This window comes from Primulina tabacum, chromosome 10 (genome assembly GCF_025594145.1).
Source record: "Primulina tabacum isolate GXHZ01 chromosome 10, ASM2559414v2, whole genome shotgun sequence".
In the NCBI taxonomy this organism is placed as follows: domain Eukaryota; kingdom Viridiplantae; phylum Streptophyta; class Magnoliopsida; order Lamiales; family Gesneriaceae; genus Primulina; species Primulina tabacum.
This window is the reverse complement of record NC_134559.1, coordinates 27335000-27350522: the sequence shown is the minus strand read 5'-3', so window position 1 is coordinate 27350522 and position 15523 is coordinate 27335000. Positions and strand designations below refer to the sequence as shown.

The following is a 15523-nucleotide window of genomic DNA, read 5'->3' as shown; positions in this document are numbered from 1 at the left end:
CCCTCCATACGTTACTCTATCACCTTTTTTATCAACATAGTCAATGAAATGTTCTTGTGATCCTGTCATGTGGCGTGAGCTTCCACTATCAAAGTACCAATGACCTGCGGTATTAGTTTTCAATGAAGTATAGACAATATTATAGTGAGTTGTTACCTTTTGTACCCAAACCTGTCTTGATGTAGGTCGATTGTGGAGGTGTTGCGGGAAGTGTTGTGCAACATTCGGGGCAACATCCGCCTTGGCTTTTGATTCATGTGGTCATCACGGAGTTTATAATAGTAGGGCCTGATATGACCAGGCTTAAAACAGTAGTGGCATACATATCTGTGTTTTCTTTTCTTAGGAGTGGGTGCAACATGTTGTTTTCTTGGTGGAGAACTTTTGATTGATGGCTTGGGTTGTGACTGTGTGGATGTAATAGTTTTTCCTTTCACAAACACTGTTGATTTGGAATATTCACCAAATTCAAATACATTGTCTTTGAAGTCTAAGCCTTTCTTGTCATCTCTTCCCATCAAAAGTATGGAATCAAGCTTGGATGTGCTTGAATTGAACTTGGACAAAGTCTCAGTTGCCTTTTGAAGCTCATCCTTGGTCTTGCCTAGTTCCAAATCTTTTTTGCTCAAAATAACTTCAAGTTTGGCAACTACAGATTTTAGTTCGGTGTTTTCTTTCATGAGGGTGGTGTTCAACTTATTCCTTTTGAGCCAATCAGCATACAATTCCTCATAAAGCTTTTGTACACTCTCAAGAGTGATTTCTTGTGGGGACCCGAACCTAATTCATCTTCTTAATCATTATTAAGATTCAATATAACAATTAAGAAATGTGGGACATAAATTTTTTTTAAAAAATGCAAGTGTGGAAACGTAATGTTCTTAATCTGATATACATTTCAACATAAAAGTGCAAGTCTAGTACAACATATTTCTATTTCAACTAAAGTTCGGTCACTACATCAAGTACTGAAAATCAATCTACTCTAAGTCCGGATATCCACGCTAATTCTGAATCTCTCATCCTCTTCCTGTTCCTGATCCTGCCCCACCTGTTGTCATGCACACATACAAACAAGACAACAGCCGGATAACTCCGGTGAGAAATACATCCCAGTATAAACAATGTAAACATGCGATCATATAAAACATATATAAAAGCATGAAACACATATCAATAGCGTGTATCAAATCTGAAAGACATGTATCGATATAAAGCTGTAAATAAAACTCTGGACTCGTCATTTCAGACTCGACTCATTTCTAATCTAGGGATCCCGGTTGAATAAGAACGCAACATTCTCCCACCTACTTTCCCCAGCCAGATGGTGGTATGTTTTTATTCCCAGACTTTGGCTATCTATATCGAATATCTGCAATAGAAGTCGATCTACTCCTAAGCACATCGATATATACCCAAAAGTCCAGTGACTTGGCGGTTCTGCCAAAGACTAGGCACATCTGCCCAAGACTCTAACTCATGCTTTGCTATAAATCAATAGAATAAGCATATCAATCTCAAACATTGCAACATATCGAGGCAATGACAATTCAGTATGTGATTTTGGGAAAATCAAGTTAAATCAAACTCGAGTTGTGCAATCCCGGATCAACATTGATTTATACCTTTCTTTCTGTCGATCTGCTGAAATCGAAGTCTCGAATTCAAAGCCTGTCAATACTCAATTTGGCGATGACAATAACGAGGAGTACAATATCAATATCCCACTCAATCAACACTGGATATAATCAGAACTAAATCAAATTCTGTTTCAACAGCATAACTGCACAATCTCAATATACCCAACAATACAATATCAGTCAGATATCATTCCCAACGTCTCATAATCAATAACAACACAAATCTAATATCATATTTCAATCAAATCAACTCTGAAAAATCATAACAATTTCATACAGTATCCGTTCTTCAACCCGGTTTTAATTATACGATGTCTACAATGTCAAAAACACCATATATGAATCATTTCTGATTCCTTCAATAACATAATTTCAAATCATATCAAAACGTAGTAAAACTTATGTCCAGTTGAAGCTCTCGTCGATAGAAACACGGTACTAAAGTCGGATTTAAAATCAAACGGATGCATCGTTCCAAATCACGAATCTACGATGAAAAAGCTTGAAGCTTCTTGGGGAACCTCGTTTCCTTCTTTCTGAAATTCTGAGGAGAATTGAAGATAGGATATATATATATCATGCATGCAAGGTGCAAGTGGCTCCTTCTTTGCCCAACACCTCTCGCGCAACCGGAGCATATGCGCGACCTCAACCGGCGCATATGCGCGAGACCAACTTGTCTCGGCAATGATCTTCTCGGCAGCTCGCGCATATGCACGCACCACTTCCGTGCATATGCGCGAGGTCCTTTACAACTCTCGGCCACCCTCGCGCACATGTGCCGATCCAAGTCGCGCATATGCGCGAGGTTCTCTGCCTGCCTCGCGCGAGGGCTTATCCTCGTACATAATTCAATCTCCTTTTCGGCTATCCCGGTCTAATCCGTTCTATCTTTAATCACATCAATTTATCAACAAATCATATCAGATTACAGTAATCAAAACCTCGGGCATTTCTTCCCCCCCCTAAGATCTGATTTCGTCCCCGAAATCACAAGCAATCAAATCAGATATCAAATCAGATACAATAAGGAATGAAGAATAGAAGCTAAATAAGAATACTCACGTCAGTGAAATAACTCTGGGAACCTCTGTCTTGTGTCTGACTCTGTCTCCCAGGTAGCTTCTTCAATGCCATGACGACTCCACTGAATCTTCACAAGTGGAATAGTCTTCGTTCTGAGTTGCTTTTCTTTACGATCGAGAATCTGGATCGGCTTTTCAAAATAACTCTGTGTCTCATCATGTTCGGCCTCGTCTGGCTGAATGACATGTGAAGCATCAGGAAGATATTTCCTCAATAACGATACATGAAAGACATCATGTATCCCTGATAAAGAAGGCGGTAGGGCGAGTCGATAGGCACGTTCTCCTATCTTCTTGAGAATCTCATATGGCCCAATATAACGTGGAGACAACTTCCCTTTCTTGCCAAATCTGACAACTCCTCTGAAAGGTGAAATTTTCAAGAATACTCGGTCTCCTGCCTCAAATACCAGCGGTCTACGTTGAACATTGGCATATTTGGCTTGTCTGTCTTGAGCTGCCTTCATCCTCTTCTGAATCAGCTTCACTTTTTCTGTCATCTCTCTGATCATATCAGGTCAAATCTCAGGAACCTCAGAGATATCATCCCAATAGAGAGGGGATCTGCATTTCTTGCCGTACAACGCTTCAAATGGTGCCATCTCAATATTCGTCTGATAGCTGTTGTTATACGAAAACTCACAAAGTGGCAATGAATCCTGCCAACTAGTGCTAAAATCAAGCACTACAGCTCTAAGCATATCCTCCAGTGTCTGGATAATCTGCTCTGACTGTCCGTCGGTCTGTGGATGATATGCGGTAATCAGATGTAACTTCGTACCTAGAACCTCCTGTAAACTCTGCCAGAAGTGCAAAGTAAACCGAGGATCACGGTCTGAAATAATCGACTTTGGCACTCCAGTGCAATCTGACCACCTCTCTGACATAAATCTCTGTCATCTGGTCATGTCGGTACGTCATCTTGTACGGAATAAAACATGCAGATTTGGTCAATCTGTCAATCACGACACAAATCGCATCACAACCTCGGGAGGATCTCGGTAGCTTCGTTACAAAATCCATGGAAATGTGATCCTATTTTCATTCAGGAATAGACAAACTCTGTAACAATCCTCCTGGTTTCTTTCTCTCGGCATTCACCTGTTGGCAATTCAGACATTTGGATACAAATTCAGCAATATCAGCTTTCATCTGTTTCCACCAAAACTGTCTTTTTAAATCATTGTACATTTTTCTGCCACAAGATGAATATTGAATCGATTGCTATGCGCTTCTGACAAAATCTGTCGTTTCAAATCCGAAACATCTACAACAATATGATTATTCACATACAGTACGTTGTCACGTACCTGATATTCTGATCGATGCCCTGCTCTAACCATCGATATCGAGTTCTGAACATTCTGATCAACTTTCTGAGCTGTTTTAATTCTAAAAATCAGCTCTGATTCCACTTGGACAGCATAAAGTCGCAACGGTTTACAATCTGTCTCAAATACCAACCCAGACAAACAGCAATCTCTTATCAAATTCGAAACATCAATCGTCGATAAGGATAAAGAACATACCTTTCGACTCAGTGCATCAGCTGCTGCATTCGACTTTCCTGAATAGTACTTGATCTCACAATCAAAATCTTTCAATAAATCAAGCCATCTTCGCGGCCTCATATTTAATTCTGACTGTGAAAATAGAAATTTCAAGCTTTTATGATCAGAATAAATCTCGAACTTCTCACCGTATAGATAGTGTCGCCATATCTTCAAAGAAAATACAATGGCCGCCTACTCAAGATCATGAATTGGGTAGCGAGTCTCATGTGGCTTCAACTGTCTCGAGGCATAAGCAATAACATGTCCACGCTGCATCAAAACACATCCCAACCCTCTGTGAGAAGCATTGTAATGAAAGACAAAGTCACCAGCACCTGATGGAATAGTCAAGATCGGAGCACTGGTCAGTCTCTTCTTCAACTCAAGAAAACTGGATTCACAGTCTTCAGACCACACAAACGGAGCATTCTTCTGAGTCAACTGAGTAATAGGTTTAGCAATGCTGGAAAAATCTTTAATAAATCGACGATAATATCCTGCCAAACCCATAAAACTGCGTATCTCTGGCACAGATGTCGGTCTTGGCCAACTGATCACAGCCTCAACCTTACTAGGATCAACAGAAATCTCATCTCCAGATATAATGTGACCCAAAAACACAACCTGTCTCAACCAGAATTCGCATTTCGACAGTTTTGCATATAATTTCTCAGCCCTTAGGATTCTCAATACAGTTCTCAAGTGCTCGGCATGATCAACCATATTCTTCGAATAAATCAAAATATCATCAATAAAAATAATCACGAAATCATCGAGATATCTCTGAAATATACGGTTCATCAGACCCATAAATACCGCTGGAGAATTAGTCAACACAAATGGCATGACAATAAATTCATAATGCCCATACCTGGTTTTAAATGCTATCTTCGAGATATCAGAATCTCTGACTCTCAGCTGATGATATCCAGATCTCATATCAATCTTGGAATAGACAGAAGAACCCTGCAACTGATCAAATAAATCATCAATACGAGGCAAAGGGTATTTGTTCTTTATCGTAGCCTTGTTCAGTTGCCGGTAGTCAATACAAAGTCTCATAGAACCGTCTTTCTTCCTCACAAACAACACTGGAGCACCCCAAGGAGAAACACTCGGTCTGATGTAACCCTTGGCCAGTAAATCTTCCAGTTGTTCTTTCAATTCTTTCAACTCAATCGGTGCCATTCTGTACGAAGCTCTAGAAATCAAAACTGTATCAGGCATCAATTCAATGCTGAAGTCTATCTCTCTAATCGGAGGCAAACCCGGAATCTCATCTGGGAAGACATCAGCAAACTCGTATATCACTGGAAAATCAGCCAATGATGGACTCGATTTCAGTAAATCAACTTAATAGACAAGGAATCCCTCTGCTCCTTTCTGTAATAATCGATTCATAGACAATACGGATATCAAAGGAATTCTAGATCTAGAACCCTTACCGTAGAATTTCCACTCATCAGCCATATCCGGTCTGAATCTCACAATCTTGTGGAAACAATCAACAGTAGCTCTGTACTTGGTCAGCATATCAATACCGATAATACAGTCAAAATCAGACAACTCAAGTACGATGCAATCTAACTCAATCTCATGCCCGTCATACTGTAGCATACAATGTTTTACAGAATTCACTGATATCAAACATGTCCCCAAAGGAGAAGAGACAGACACTACAGATGATAATGACTCAACAGGCAATGCATGACTCAATGCAAATCTTTTAGAAATAAATGTATGAGAAGCACCCATATCTATCAATACATAAGCAGGGTAACCACATACAGAACAGTTATCTGCAACGACATCATCTGGTGCTTCCTGGGCCTGCTCCTCTGTCAACGCAAATACTCTGGCATGCTGTCTAGGAGGCGGGCTAACTGTCTGGCTTCCTCCTGGCCTCGGCTGTGACTGAGGAGTCGTCAGTGGTGGCTGAAAGGAATGAACAGCTGACGATCGTCCACCTGTCTAAGCCACTGATCCAGATGACTCCGCTCCCTGGGATCTCTGGGAACCTCTCTGTGGACACACCCTAGCAAAGTGTCCCTGCTGTCTGCAGATGTTGCAACTACCAGATACTCCTTGGCATTGCTCTGTGGGATGTCTCCCTCCGCAAGTTCTGCAATACACCCCAGTATAAATCTGGCTCTGTCGGGAACTACCGGAGCTAGAATAACTGCTCCCTGATTTCTTGAACTGCTTTCCTCGGGCTCTCAAGAAATCTTTCTTTCCACCACTGCTGCAACCACTCTCAAATCTGGGAGGAGGTTGCTGTGGTCTTGGTGCTGGAAGAACAAACGAAGCTCCTTTCTGTCTCATCAAACCTGCTTCTGCTCCTTTGGCTCGATTCAGGGCATCAGCAAAGTTATTCGGTCGCCCGGTGTTCACCAATGTAAAGTTCTCGGGGTTCAACCCATTGATGAACTGATCGGCAACGGCTTCGTCATTCTCAGCCACGTGTGGAGCAAATCTCAACAAGGTAGAGAACTTAGCAACATAATCCTCGATGTTCAACTGACCCTGTCTCAGATTGGCAAATTTTGCCCCCTTGTCTTTCCTGTACGACACTGGAAAAAATCTCTGATAAAACTCATCTTTAAAGACATTCCAAGTGATATTCGTACCTCGATGCTCCAACGCTCACTTTGTCGTGGTCCACCAGTTCTTCGCAACATCATGCAACCGGTGCCCTATCAGTCGAAAATCTGCGCTCATCTATATAATCCAGTGAATCAAACAGCATCTCAATGTCATCTAACCAACACTCACAGTCCACAGAAGTCTCTGTTCCTTTCAGGGTTGGCGGTTTGAAAGACTGAAACCTCTTTAACAGTGTTTCCATCGGTGTTGTTGTCACATCCATCGGATTAGCAGAAGTACTACCCTGTTCTGGTACTCTTCGAGGAGGCATATCTTATTACCAAAATGGTTAGTAACCAAATACAACAAACCTGTTTCAGTCCTCCTCTGATCATCTTACTGTTGATCAAGAATCGGTTCTGATTCATTCTCAATAATACACGTTACCAATCAAATCAGATAGTCAAGTAAACATGTATTATATAAAGCAGTAACACATCCTAGCATTCAAAGCAAGGAAAGAAAACTCATTCTACCCCGCTCACTAGCTTCTATCTTAGTCTAAGTTACCTACTGCTCTGATACCACCTGTTGTGGGGACCCGAACCTAATTCAATTTTCTTAATCATTATTATGATTCAATATAACAATTAAGAAATGTGGTACATAAATTTTTTTTTAAAAATGAAAGTGCGGAAACTTAATGTACTCAATCTGGTATACATTTCAACATAAAAGTGCAAGTCTAGTACAACATCTTTCTAGTTCAATTAAAGTTCAGTCACTACATCAAGTACTGAAAATCAATCTACTATAAGTCCGGATTTTCATGCTAATTCTGAATCTCTCATCCTCTTCCTGTTTCTGATCCTGCCCCACCTGTTGTCATGCACACATACAAACAAGACAACAGCCGGATAACTCCGGTGAGAAATACATCCCAATATAAACAATGTAAGCATGCGATCATATAAAAACATATATAAAAGCATGAAACACATATCAAATCTGAAAGACATGTATCGATATAAAGATGTAAATAAAACTCTGGACTCGTCATTTCAGACTCGACTCATCTTTAATCTAGGGATCCCGGTTGAATAAGAACGCAACGTTCTCCCACCTACTTTCCCCAGCCAGATGGTGGTACGTTCTTATTCCCAGACTTTGGCTATCAATATCGAATATCTGCAATAGAAGTCGATCTACTCCTAAGCACATCGATATATATCCAAAAGTCCAGTGACTTGGCGGTTCTGCCAAAGACTAGGCACATCTGCCCAAGACTCTTACTCATGCTTTGCTATAAATCAATAGAATAAGCATATCAATCTCAAACATTGCAACATATCGAGGCAATGACAATTCAGTATGTGATTTTGGGAAACTCAAATTAAATCAAACTCGAGTTGTGCAATCCCGAATCAACATTGATTTATACATTTCTTTCTGTCGATCTGCTGAAATAGAAGTCTCGAATTCAAAGCCTGTCAATACTCAATTTGGCAATGACAATAACGAGGAGTACAATATCAATACCCCACTCAATCAACACTGGATATAATCAGAACTAAATCAAATTCTATTTCAACAGCATAACTGCACAATCTCAATATACCCAACAATACAATATCAGTCAGATATCATTCCCAACGTCTCATAATCAATAACAACACAAATCTAATATCATATTTCAATCAAATCAACTCTGAAAAATCATAACAATTTCATACGGTATCCGTTCTTCAATCCGGTTTTAATTATACGAGGTCTACCATGTCAACAACACCATATATGAATCATATCCGATTCCTTCAATATCATAATTTCAAATCATATCAAAACGTAGTACAACTTACGTCCAGTTGAAGCTCTCGTCGATAGAAACACGGTACTGAAGTCGGATTTAAAATCAAACGGATGGATCGTTCCAAATCACGAATCTACGATGAAAAAGCTTGAAGCTTCTTGGGGAACCTCGTTTCCTTCTTTCTGAAATTATGAGGAGAATTAAAGATAGGATATATAATATATATATATATATATATATATATCATGCATGCAAGGTGCAAGTGGCTCCTTCTTTGCCCAACACGTCTCGCGCATATGCGCGACCTCAACTGGCGCATATGCGCGAGACCTACTGGTCTCGGCAATGATCTTCTCGGCAGCTCGCACATATGCGCGCACCACTTCCGCGCATATGCGCGAGGTCCTTCACAACTCTCGGCCACCCTCGCGCACATGCGCCGATCCAAGTCGCGCATATGCGCAAGGTTCTTTGCCTGCCTCGCGCATATGCGCGGGCTTATCCTCTCACATAATTCAATCTCCTTTTCGGCTATCCCGGTCTGATCTGTTCTGTCTATAATCACATCAATTTATCAGCAAATCATATCAGATTACAGTAATCAAAACCTCGGGCATTACATTTCTTCTTCATCAACTTCCAAATCATCATCTACACTCAAGTTTCTAGGAAATGTAGATTTTAAACACACTGATTTTACACACGTGTTGCTTCTAAGAGTGGCAACACCTAAGCAACATTGATCGGGTTCACTTCCAGCCAGCGTTTTTCTGTCAACAGTGCATTTAAGGAGGTGTGATTGTCTTCTTCGTCTGATTTCTCCTCCTCATCAGATTCTTCACCGCTTAGAGACACATTATAGCCCTTGTTCTTTCGTAATCTATTTGCACATTCATTTGCATAGTGCACAAATCCATTGCATTCTCTACATTGCATTGAGTCATATTTCTTCGAATTAAATTGACCATTGCCTTCATTCTTGGGACAGAAGAGTTGGCGCCCGGGCGGTATAATCTTACCAATCGGGAGCGAGATGTGCATAACGAAGACTGATTTTACAGAGAAGTTGGCGCTCGAGCGGTAGAATCTTACCGCTCGAGCGCCACTTAATTTTGGAAAGATTTGTTGGCCGATTTCTTCCCAAATTTTCTGGAGGAGGATGATATGGTAAGGATATAAACGAGATTTTGGGAATTAAGACATCATTGAGAGCAGCCAATGAAGGAGAAAAAGAGAAAGAGCTTGGAACAAAGGCTTGGATAGAGATTCGAAGATTTCCAGGCAGCGTTCCTCGCACTTTCGTCAAGAATAGTATTTCTAATCTAGTTTTTATCATTTAAACATTGTTGTGTTTATTTTTATTATGAATTCGAGTAGCTAACTTTACATTTTTGTTGGGATTAAAGGGGATCCTACCCCGAAACTGATTTAGTTAATTCATATTTCGATTTTTGATTTATTCTTGATTATGCTATTGTGTTATCGTATTGTTAAAGCGTATCTAACTTTAATAACAAATTTTATATCGCGAGTGAGTTCGAGAGAATATCTTGTAATAGGAACGAGTAGCATATATAGTCTGTGGATTTACAATTTACATAGAAATATGAAATTGGATACGCGCCGATAGTCATAGTCCGGTAGGACGAAAACTAGGGGATTTCATATATCGATATGCGATTCACTCTTGATATATAATTAAAGAAATTTAATTACTTCAGTGAGTAGAATTAGTTTGGTATAGCTCGAGAGGACGTGTTCAATTGAATAGAAAATCATGTCGTAAGCGTAGATCACTATCAAATGAATTAAGTAAATAACGATGGGTAGGTGGACTGAAATTCCCAACAAATTCATTTCTCATTGAATTTTAATTAACAATTCAAGATATTATACTTCATTATTTAATTCCTTAACCTTTCTTATTTTCATTTTTATTTAAACATAGTAGTAATAAACAATCATTCAAATTTTGTTGCTAAAGATTTAATAAAGGAAAATAATAATTGCCAAATACATAGTGGAACGATACTCGTACTCTAGTGCATTATATTATAACTCGACATCGTGCACTTGCAATTTTTTCGAGCTTGAATAATATTAAATTTTGACCAAGAGTTTTACAGTGCAAGTTTTGCTCGATCAAGTTTTTGGCGCCGTTGCTGGGGACTGTTAATCCACAATTTTATTTTCAACTATTTACTTTAGCATTCTCTATTTTAATTTGTTTGACACCTTCAATTTATTTGCAGTTATCTCTCTCAAGCATGCCAAGGTCTTTAGAGTCTGAACTAAAGATATTTGATCCCGAGATTGAAAGAACCTTACGCAGAAGAAGGCAACAACAGAGGCTTAGAGACATGATGAATAGGAACGAACGTGAGGAAGAGCATCACGAAGATCTAAGGGTTGAAGAGCCAAGGCGCATACCCATGCTTGAATATGCACAACCTTCGCTTGATGGAGCACGTCCAAGCATAGTGCGACCAACCGTTAGGGCGAACCAGTTTGAGATCAAACCATCCATAATTCCAAATGATCCAGAACACTGTCCAATTCGAGGGAAATACGCTAGATGATCCAAACACTCACATCGCCGACTTCTTAGAAATTTGAGACACTTTCAAATTTAATGAAGTTTCTGACGATGCTGTTAGACTACGTTTATTTCCGTTCTGTTTGCGTGACAAAGCTAAATTTTGTTTGAATTGTTTTCCTGTAGGTTCCTTCACAACTTGGGAAGATAGGCCAAGGCATTTCTCTTGAAATACTTTTCTCCATCAAAAACCATGAAGCTCCGAGCGGACATAACCTCCTTCTCTCAATTTGAGCAGGAGTCATTCTACGAGGCTTGGGAGTGCTACAAAGACTTATTGCAAAGATGCCCACATCATGAGTTACCTCTTGGGTTAGTTGTCCAAACTTTTTACTATGGTTTAATTTCCTCTAACCATAGCATGATAGATGCAGCGGCCTGTGGAAATCTGTTGAGGAAAACGGCCGAAGAAGTGTATGAGTTACTGGATGAGATGGCTACTAGCAGCTATCACCCTCAATCTGAGAGGAACAATCAGAGAAGGAATGCGGGAGTACACCAGGTAACTGATTTTTCGGCTGTCACGACCCAATTAGAAGCACTTAACAAGAAAATAGACAGCTTGAACATAAACGGGACAGCGATGCGCCTGCAAGAGATATTCTGTGGAAAATGCGAAGGCGAACACTATATTAAGGATTGTCAAGAAAGTGGTCATTTCTATGTGAATGAGGAGGCACCAGTGAATCAAGTGGGGATTCAAAACCGTTCGAGGAATGATCCTTATTCGAATACCTACAATCCAGGATGGAGGCAACACCCCAACTTCTCATGGGGTGGTCAAAGCAGTCAGAATCGATCCCAAGGAGGACAACAATATAATTAGCAAGCGATGTATCGACCTGAGCCTCGAGATGAGAAGTCTAGTTAGAAGCAAATGATGTCCAGGTTCATCTCAGCCACCGAGACTAGACTGTAGAACTAGGATGCATCAATAAAGGGCTTGGAGAATCAGATAGGTCAGTTGGCTAAAATGATCACTAGCAGAGAACCGGACACCTTGCCAAGCAACACGGAAACTAACCCGAAAGAGCAAGTGAAAGCAATAGCGTTGAGGAGAGGAAAAGTGCTTGAACAAGAAGAGAAAGAGAAAGAAGATCATAGAGAGGGAGCGGCCGAGGTAAGTTTTCTAAATCTACACCCGCACCCACTGTACAATCTAAAATCGTTATCCCTCCACCTTTCGCCGCAGCATTAAAAAAGGCGAAACTGGATGCGCAATTCGGTAAGTTCTTAGAAGTATTCAAAAAAATACACGTTAATATTCCCTTTGCAGATGCCCTGATGCAAATGCCAAGCTATGCTAAATTTCTTAAAGTCATCTTAGCTAATAAGAGGAAGTTGGAGGATCACATTATGATAAACTTGACTAAGAATTGTTCTGCATTGGTACAAGACAAGATCTCACCGAAACTAAAAGACTCAGGGAGTTTTTCTATTCCTTGCATGACTGGTGATATTGTTTTTCATAAAGCTTTGTGTGAGTATTAATTTTATGCCTTTATCTGTATTCAGGAAACTCGGATTGGGAGAGCCTAAGCCAACAAGGATATCCTTGCAACTAGCAGACAGATCTGTCAAATACCCGTGAGGAGTCATAGAGGACGTCCTGGTGAAGGTGGACAAATTATATTTCCTGCAGATTTTGTAGTACTCGACATGGAGGAAGACATGGAGATGGCCTTCATTTTGGGGAGACCATTCCTTGCGACTGGCAAGGCCCTGATTGTTGTTCAAGAAGGGAAGTTGAGATTGAGAGTGGGCGAGGAAGAAATTACTTTTGATTTCTTTAATGCTCTTAAGCACACACTGCACACTGATGGCTGTTTTAGAATTGATGTGGTGGATTCACTTGTGTGTAATTTTGTGCAGGATGCTATGACGGACCCATTGGAAGCCAACGTCACAACTGAATTGAAGGAGGATGACTTGGACGAAGAAAAAGCTGACATAGTGGCATACTTTAATGCCAACCATCCATGGAGAAAGCCAATGAGGATGAAACTGGAGGATTTGGGAGAGAGAATATATTTGACCCCTCCAAAATCAAGCATCGAAGAACCCCCGACGCTTGAGCTCAAGCCATTGCCTCCGCACCTAAAGTACGTATACCTAGGTGAGAATAACACTTTGCTTATCATTATTTCTGCAGCTTTGACAGATGCTATGGAGGAAAGATTGTTGCAAGTTCTCAAAGAGCACAAAAAAACATTTGCCTGGAAGGTGGCAGACATCAAGGGAATAAGTCAATCAATCTGCATGAACAAAATCTTGATGGAAGAAAAGTACTCACCCCTCGTGCAACCTCAAAGACGACTCAATCCAAAGATGGAAGAGGTAGTGAAGGCTGAAAATATCAAGCTTTTAGATGCATGTATTATCTGTCCTATTTCAGATAGTGCGTGGATAAGCCCTGTCTAGTGTGTGCCTAAGAAAGGTAGGATTACGGTGATCACTAATGAAAAGAATGAACTTATTCCCCCGAGGACTGTTACGGGGAGGGGGGAGAGTTTGTTTTGATTATAGAAAGTTGAATGATGTCACCCGTAAGGATCACTTTCCCCTTCCCTTTATTGATCAGATGTTGGAAATACTAGCGGGGCATGAGTTTTAATGTTTCTTATATGGGTATTCGGGGTATAATCAAATTACTATTGCACCTGAGGACCAAGAGAAACCCACTTTCACTTGTCCTTATGGAACTTTGCTTTCCGTCGTATGCCTTTTGGTCTTTGTAATGCCCCTGCTACATTTCAGCGCTGCATGACTGCTATATTCATGATATGATTGAAACCTTTCTTGAATATTTATGGATTACTTTTCTATCTTTGGTGCAACGTTTGATTAGTGTCTGTAGAATCCGAGCTTCGTGTTGAGGAGGTGCGAGGAGACGAACCTGGTGCTGAATTGGGAGAAGTTCCACTTCATGGTACAAGAAAGAATTGTCCTAGGGCACAAGATTTCGGAACAAGGGATTGAGGTGGACAAAGTTAAAGTGGAAGTCATCAAGAACCTACCACCACGAGCTTCAATAAATGGAGTTAGAAGTTTTCTAGGCCACGCCGGTTTTTTTCGGCGTTTTATCAAAGATTTTTCTGAAATTGTCAAACCTCTATCTTTTTTACTTATGAAAGATGTGCCTTTTGATTTTAATTCTGACTGTTTGCAGGCATATGAGAACCTAAAGGAGCGCTTGGTGATAGCTGCTTTGTTGGTGGCACCGGATTGGGATCTGCCTTTTGAGGTAATGTGCGATGCCAGTGATACTGCAGTTGGTGTTGTCCTGGGCCAAAGGCGGAACAAGGTATTTCACATTATATACTATGCAAGTAAAACTATAGATGAAGCACAATTAAATTATGTCCCCACTGGAAAAGAGTTACTTGCAGTAGTATTTTCACTTGACAAGTTCCATTCATACCTTGTTTTGTCGAAAGTAATTGTGTTTACTGATCACTCTGCCCTTAAATATCTGCTTGCTAAGAAATAGGCCAAACCACGATTTCTTAGGTGGATATTACTTCTCCAAGAGTATGACCTCGAAATAAAAGATAAAAAAGATGTAGAGAATGTGGTGGCTGATCATCTTTCTAGGCTTGAGCATGTTAGTGAAAATTATGAAAACGATGTGATAGATGATTGGTTTCCGGATGAACAGCTGCTAGTGGTGAAAAATTGTCCATGGTTTGCAAACTTTGCGAATTTTTGTTACAGGCTCATCCCCCCAAATTTAACATTTCACCTAAGAAATAAATTGGACGTGAAATATTATTTTGGGAGGAACCGTTTTTGTTCAAAATATGTGCAGATACCATGATACGGAGATGTGTAGCGGAGGAAGAAATGGGATCGATTCTCAGTCATTGTCATGACCACGAGGTAGGTGGTCATTTTGGACATACACGAACGACATCCAAGGTACTCGAATGTGGATCTTATTGGCCAACTCTATTTAAAGATCCTCATTCTTATGTGCTTTCTTGTGATAAATTCCAGCGGACAGGTACCATCTCTAACCGTAATGAAATGTCATTAAACAATATCATTGAGTGTGAGGTTTTCGATGTGTGGGGGATAGACTTCATGGAACCGTTTCCTAGTTCGTTCACAAAAAATATATTTTGGTTGCGGTTGATTATGTGTCTAAGTGGGTAGAGGCAGAAGCATATGCCATTAATGATGCTCAAGTGGTTCTGAAATTTTTAAAGAAAAATATTTTTAACAGATTTGGAACACCACGAGTAATCATTAGTGAT

At 40.2% G+C, this 15523-nt stretch overlaps 1 protein-coding gene across 1 annotated transcript; it reads left to right on the top strand.

The window, feature by feature from the left end:
• The first annotated feature begins 12926 nt into the window (after positions 1–12926).
• LOC142505020 (uncharacterized) lies at positions 12927–14757 on the top strand. Its single transcript, XM_075617846.1, has 3 exons — positions 12927–13641; positions 14116–14196; positions 14402–14757. The coding sequence occupies exons 1-3, from the start codon at positions 12927–12929 to the stop codon at positions 14755–14757; spliced, it is 1152 nt and encodes a 383-aa protein (XP_075473961.1).
• Positions 14758–15523: the final 766 nt, after the last annotated feature.

Coding starts and splice junctions, on each gene's coding strand:
- LOC142505020 (XM_075617846.1), top strand. CDS start 12,927: ATGGAGGAAGACATGGAGATGGCCTTCATTTTGGGGAGACCATTCCTT. Junction 13,642..14,115: donor TATCAAGCTTTTAGATGCAT/GTATTATCTGTC, acceptor ACGTTTGATTAG/TGTCTGTAGAATCCGAGCTT. Junction 14,197..14,401: donor GGGAGAAGTTCCACTTCATG/GTACAAGAAAGA, acceptor TACTTATGAAAG/ATGTGCCTTTTGATTTTAAT.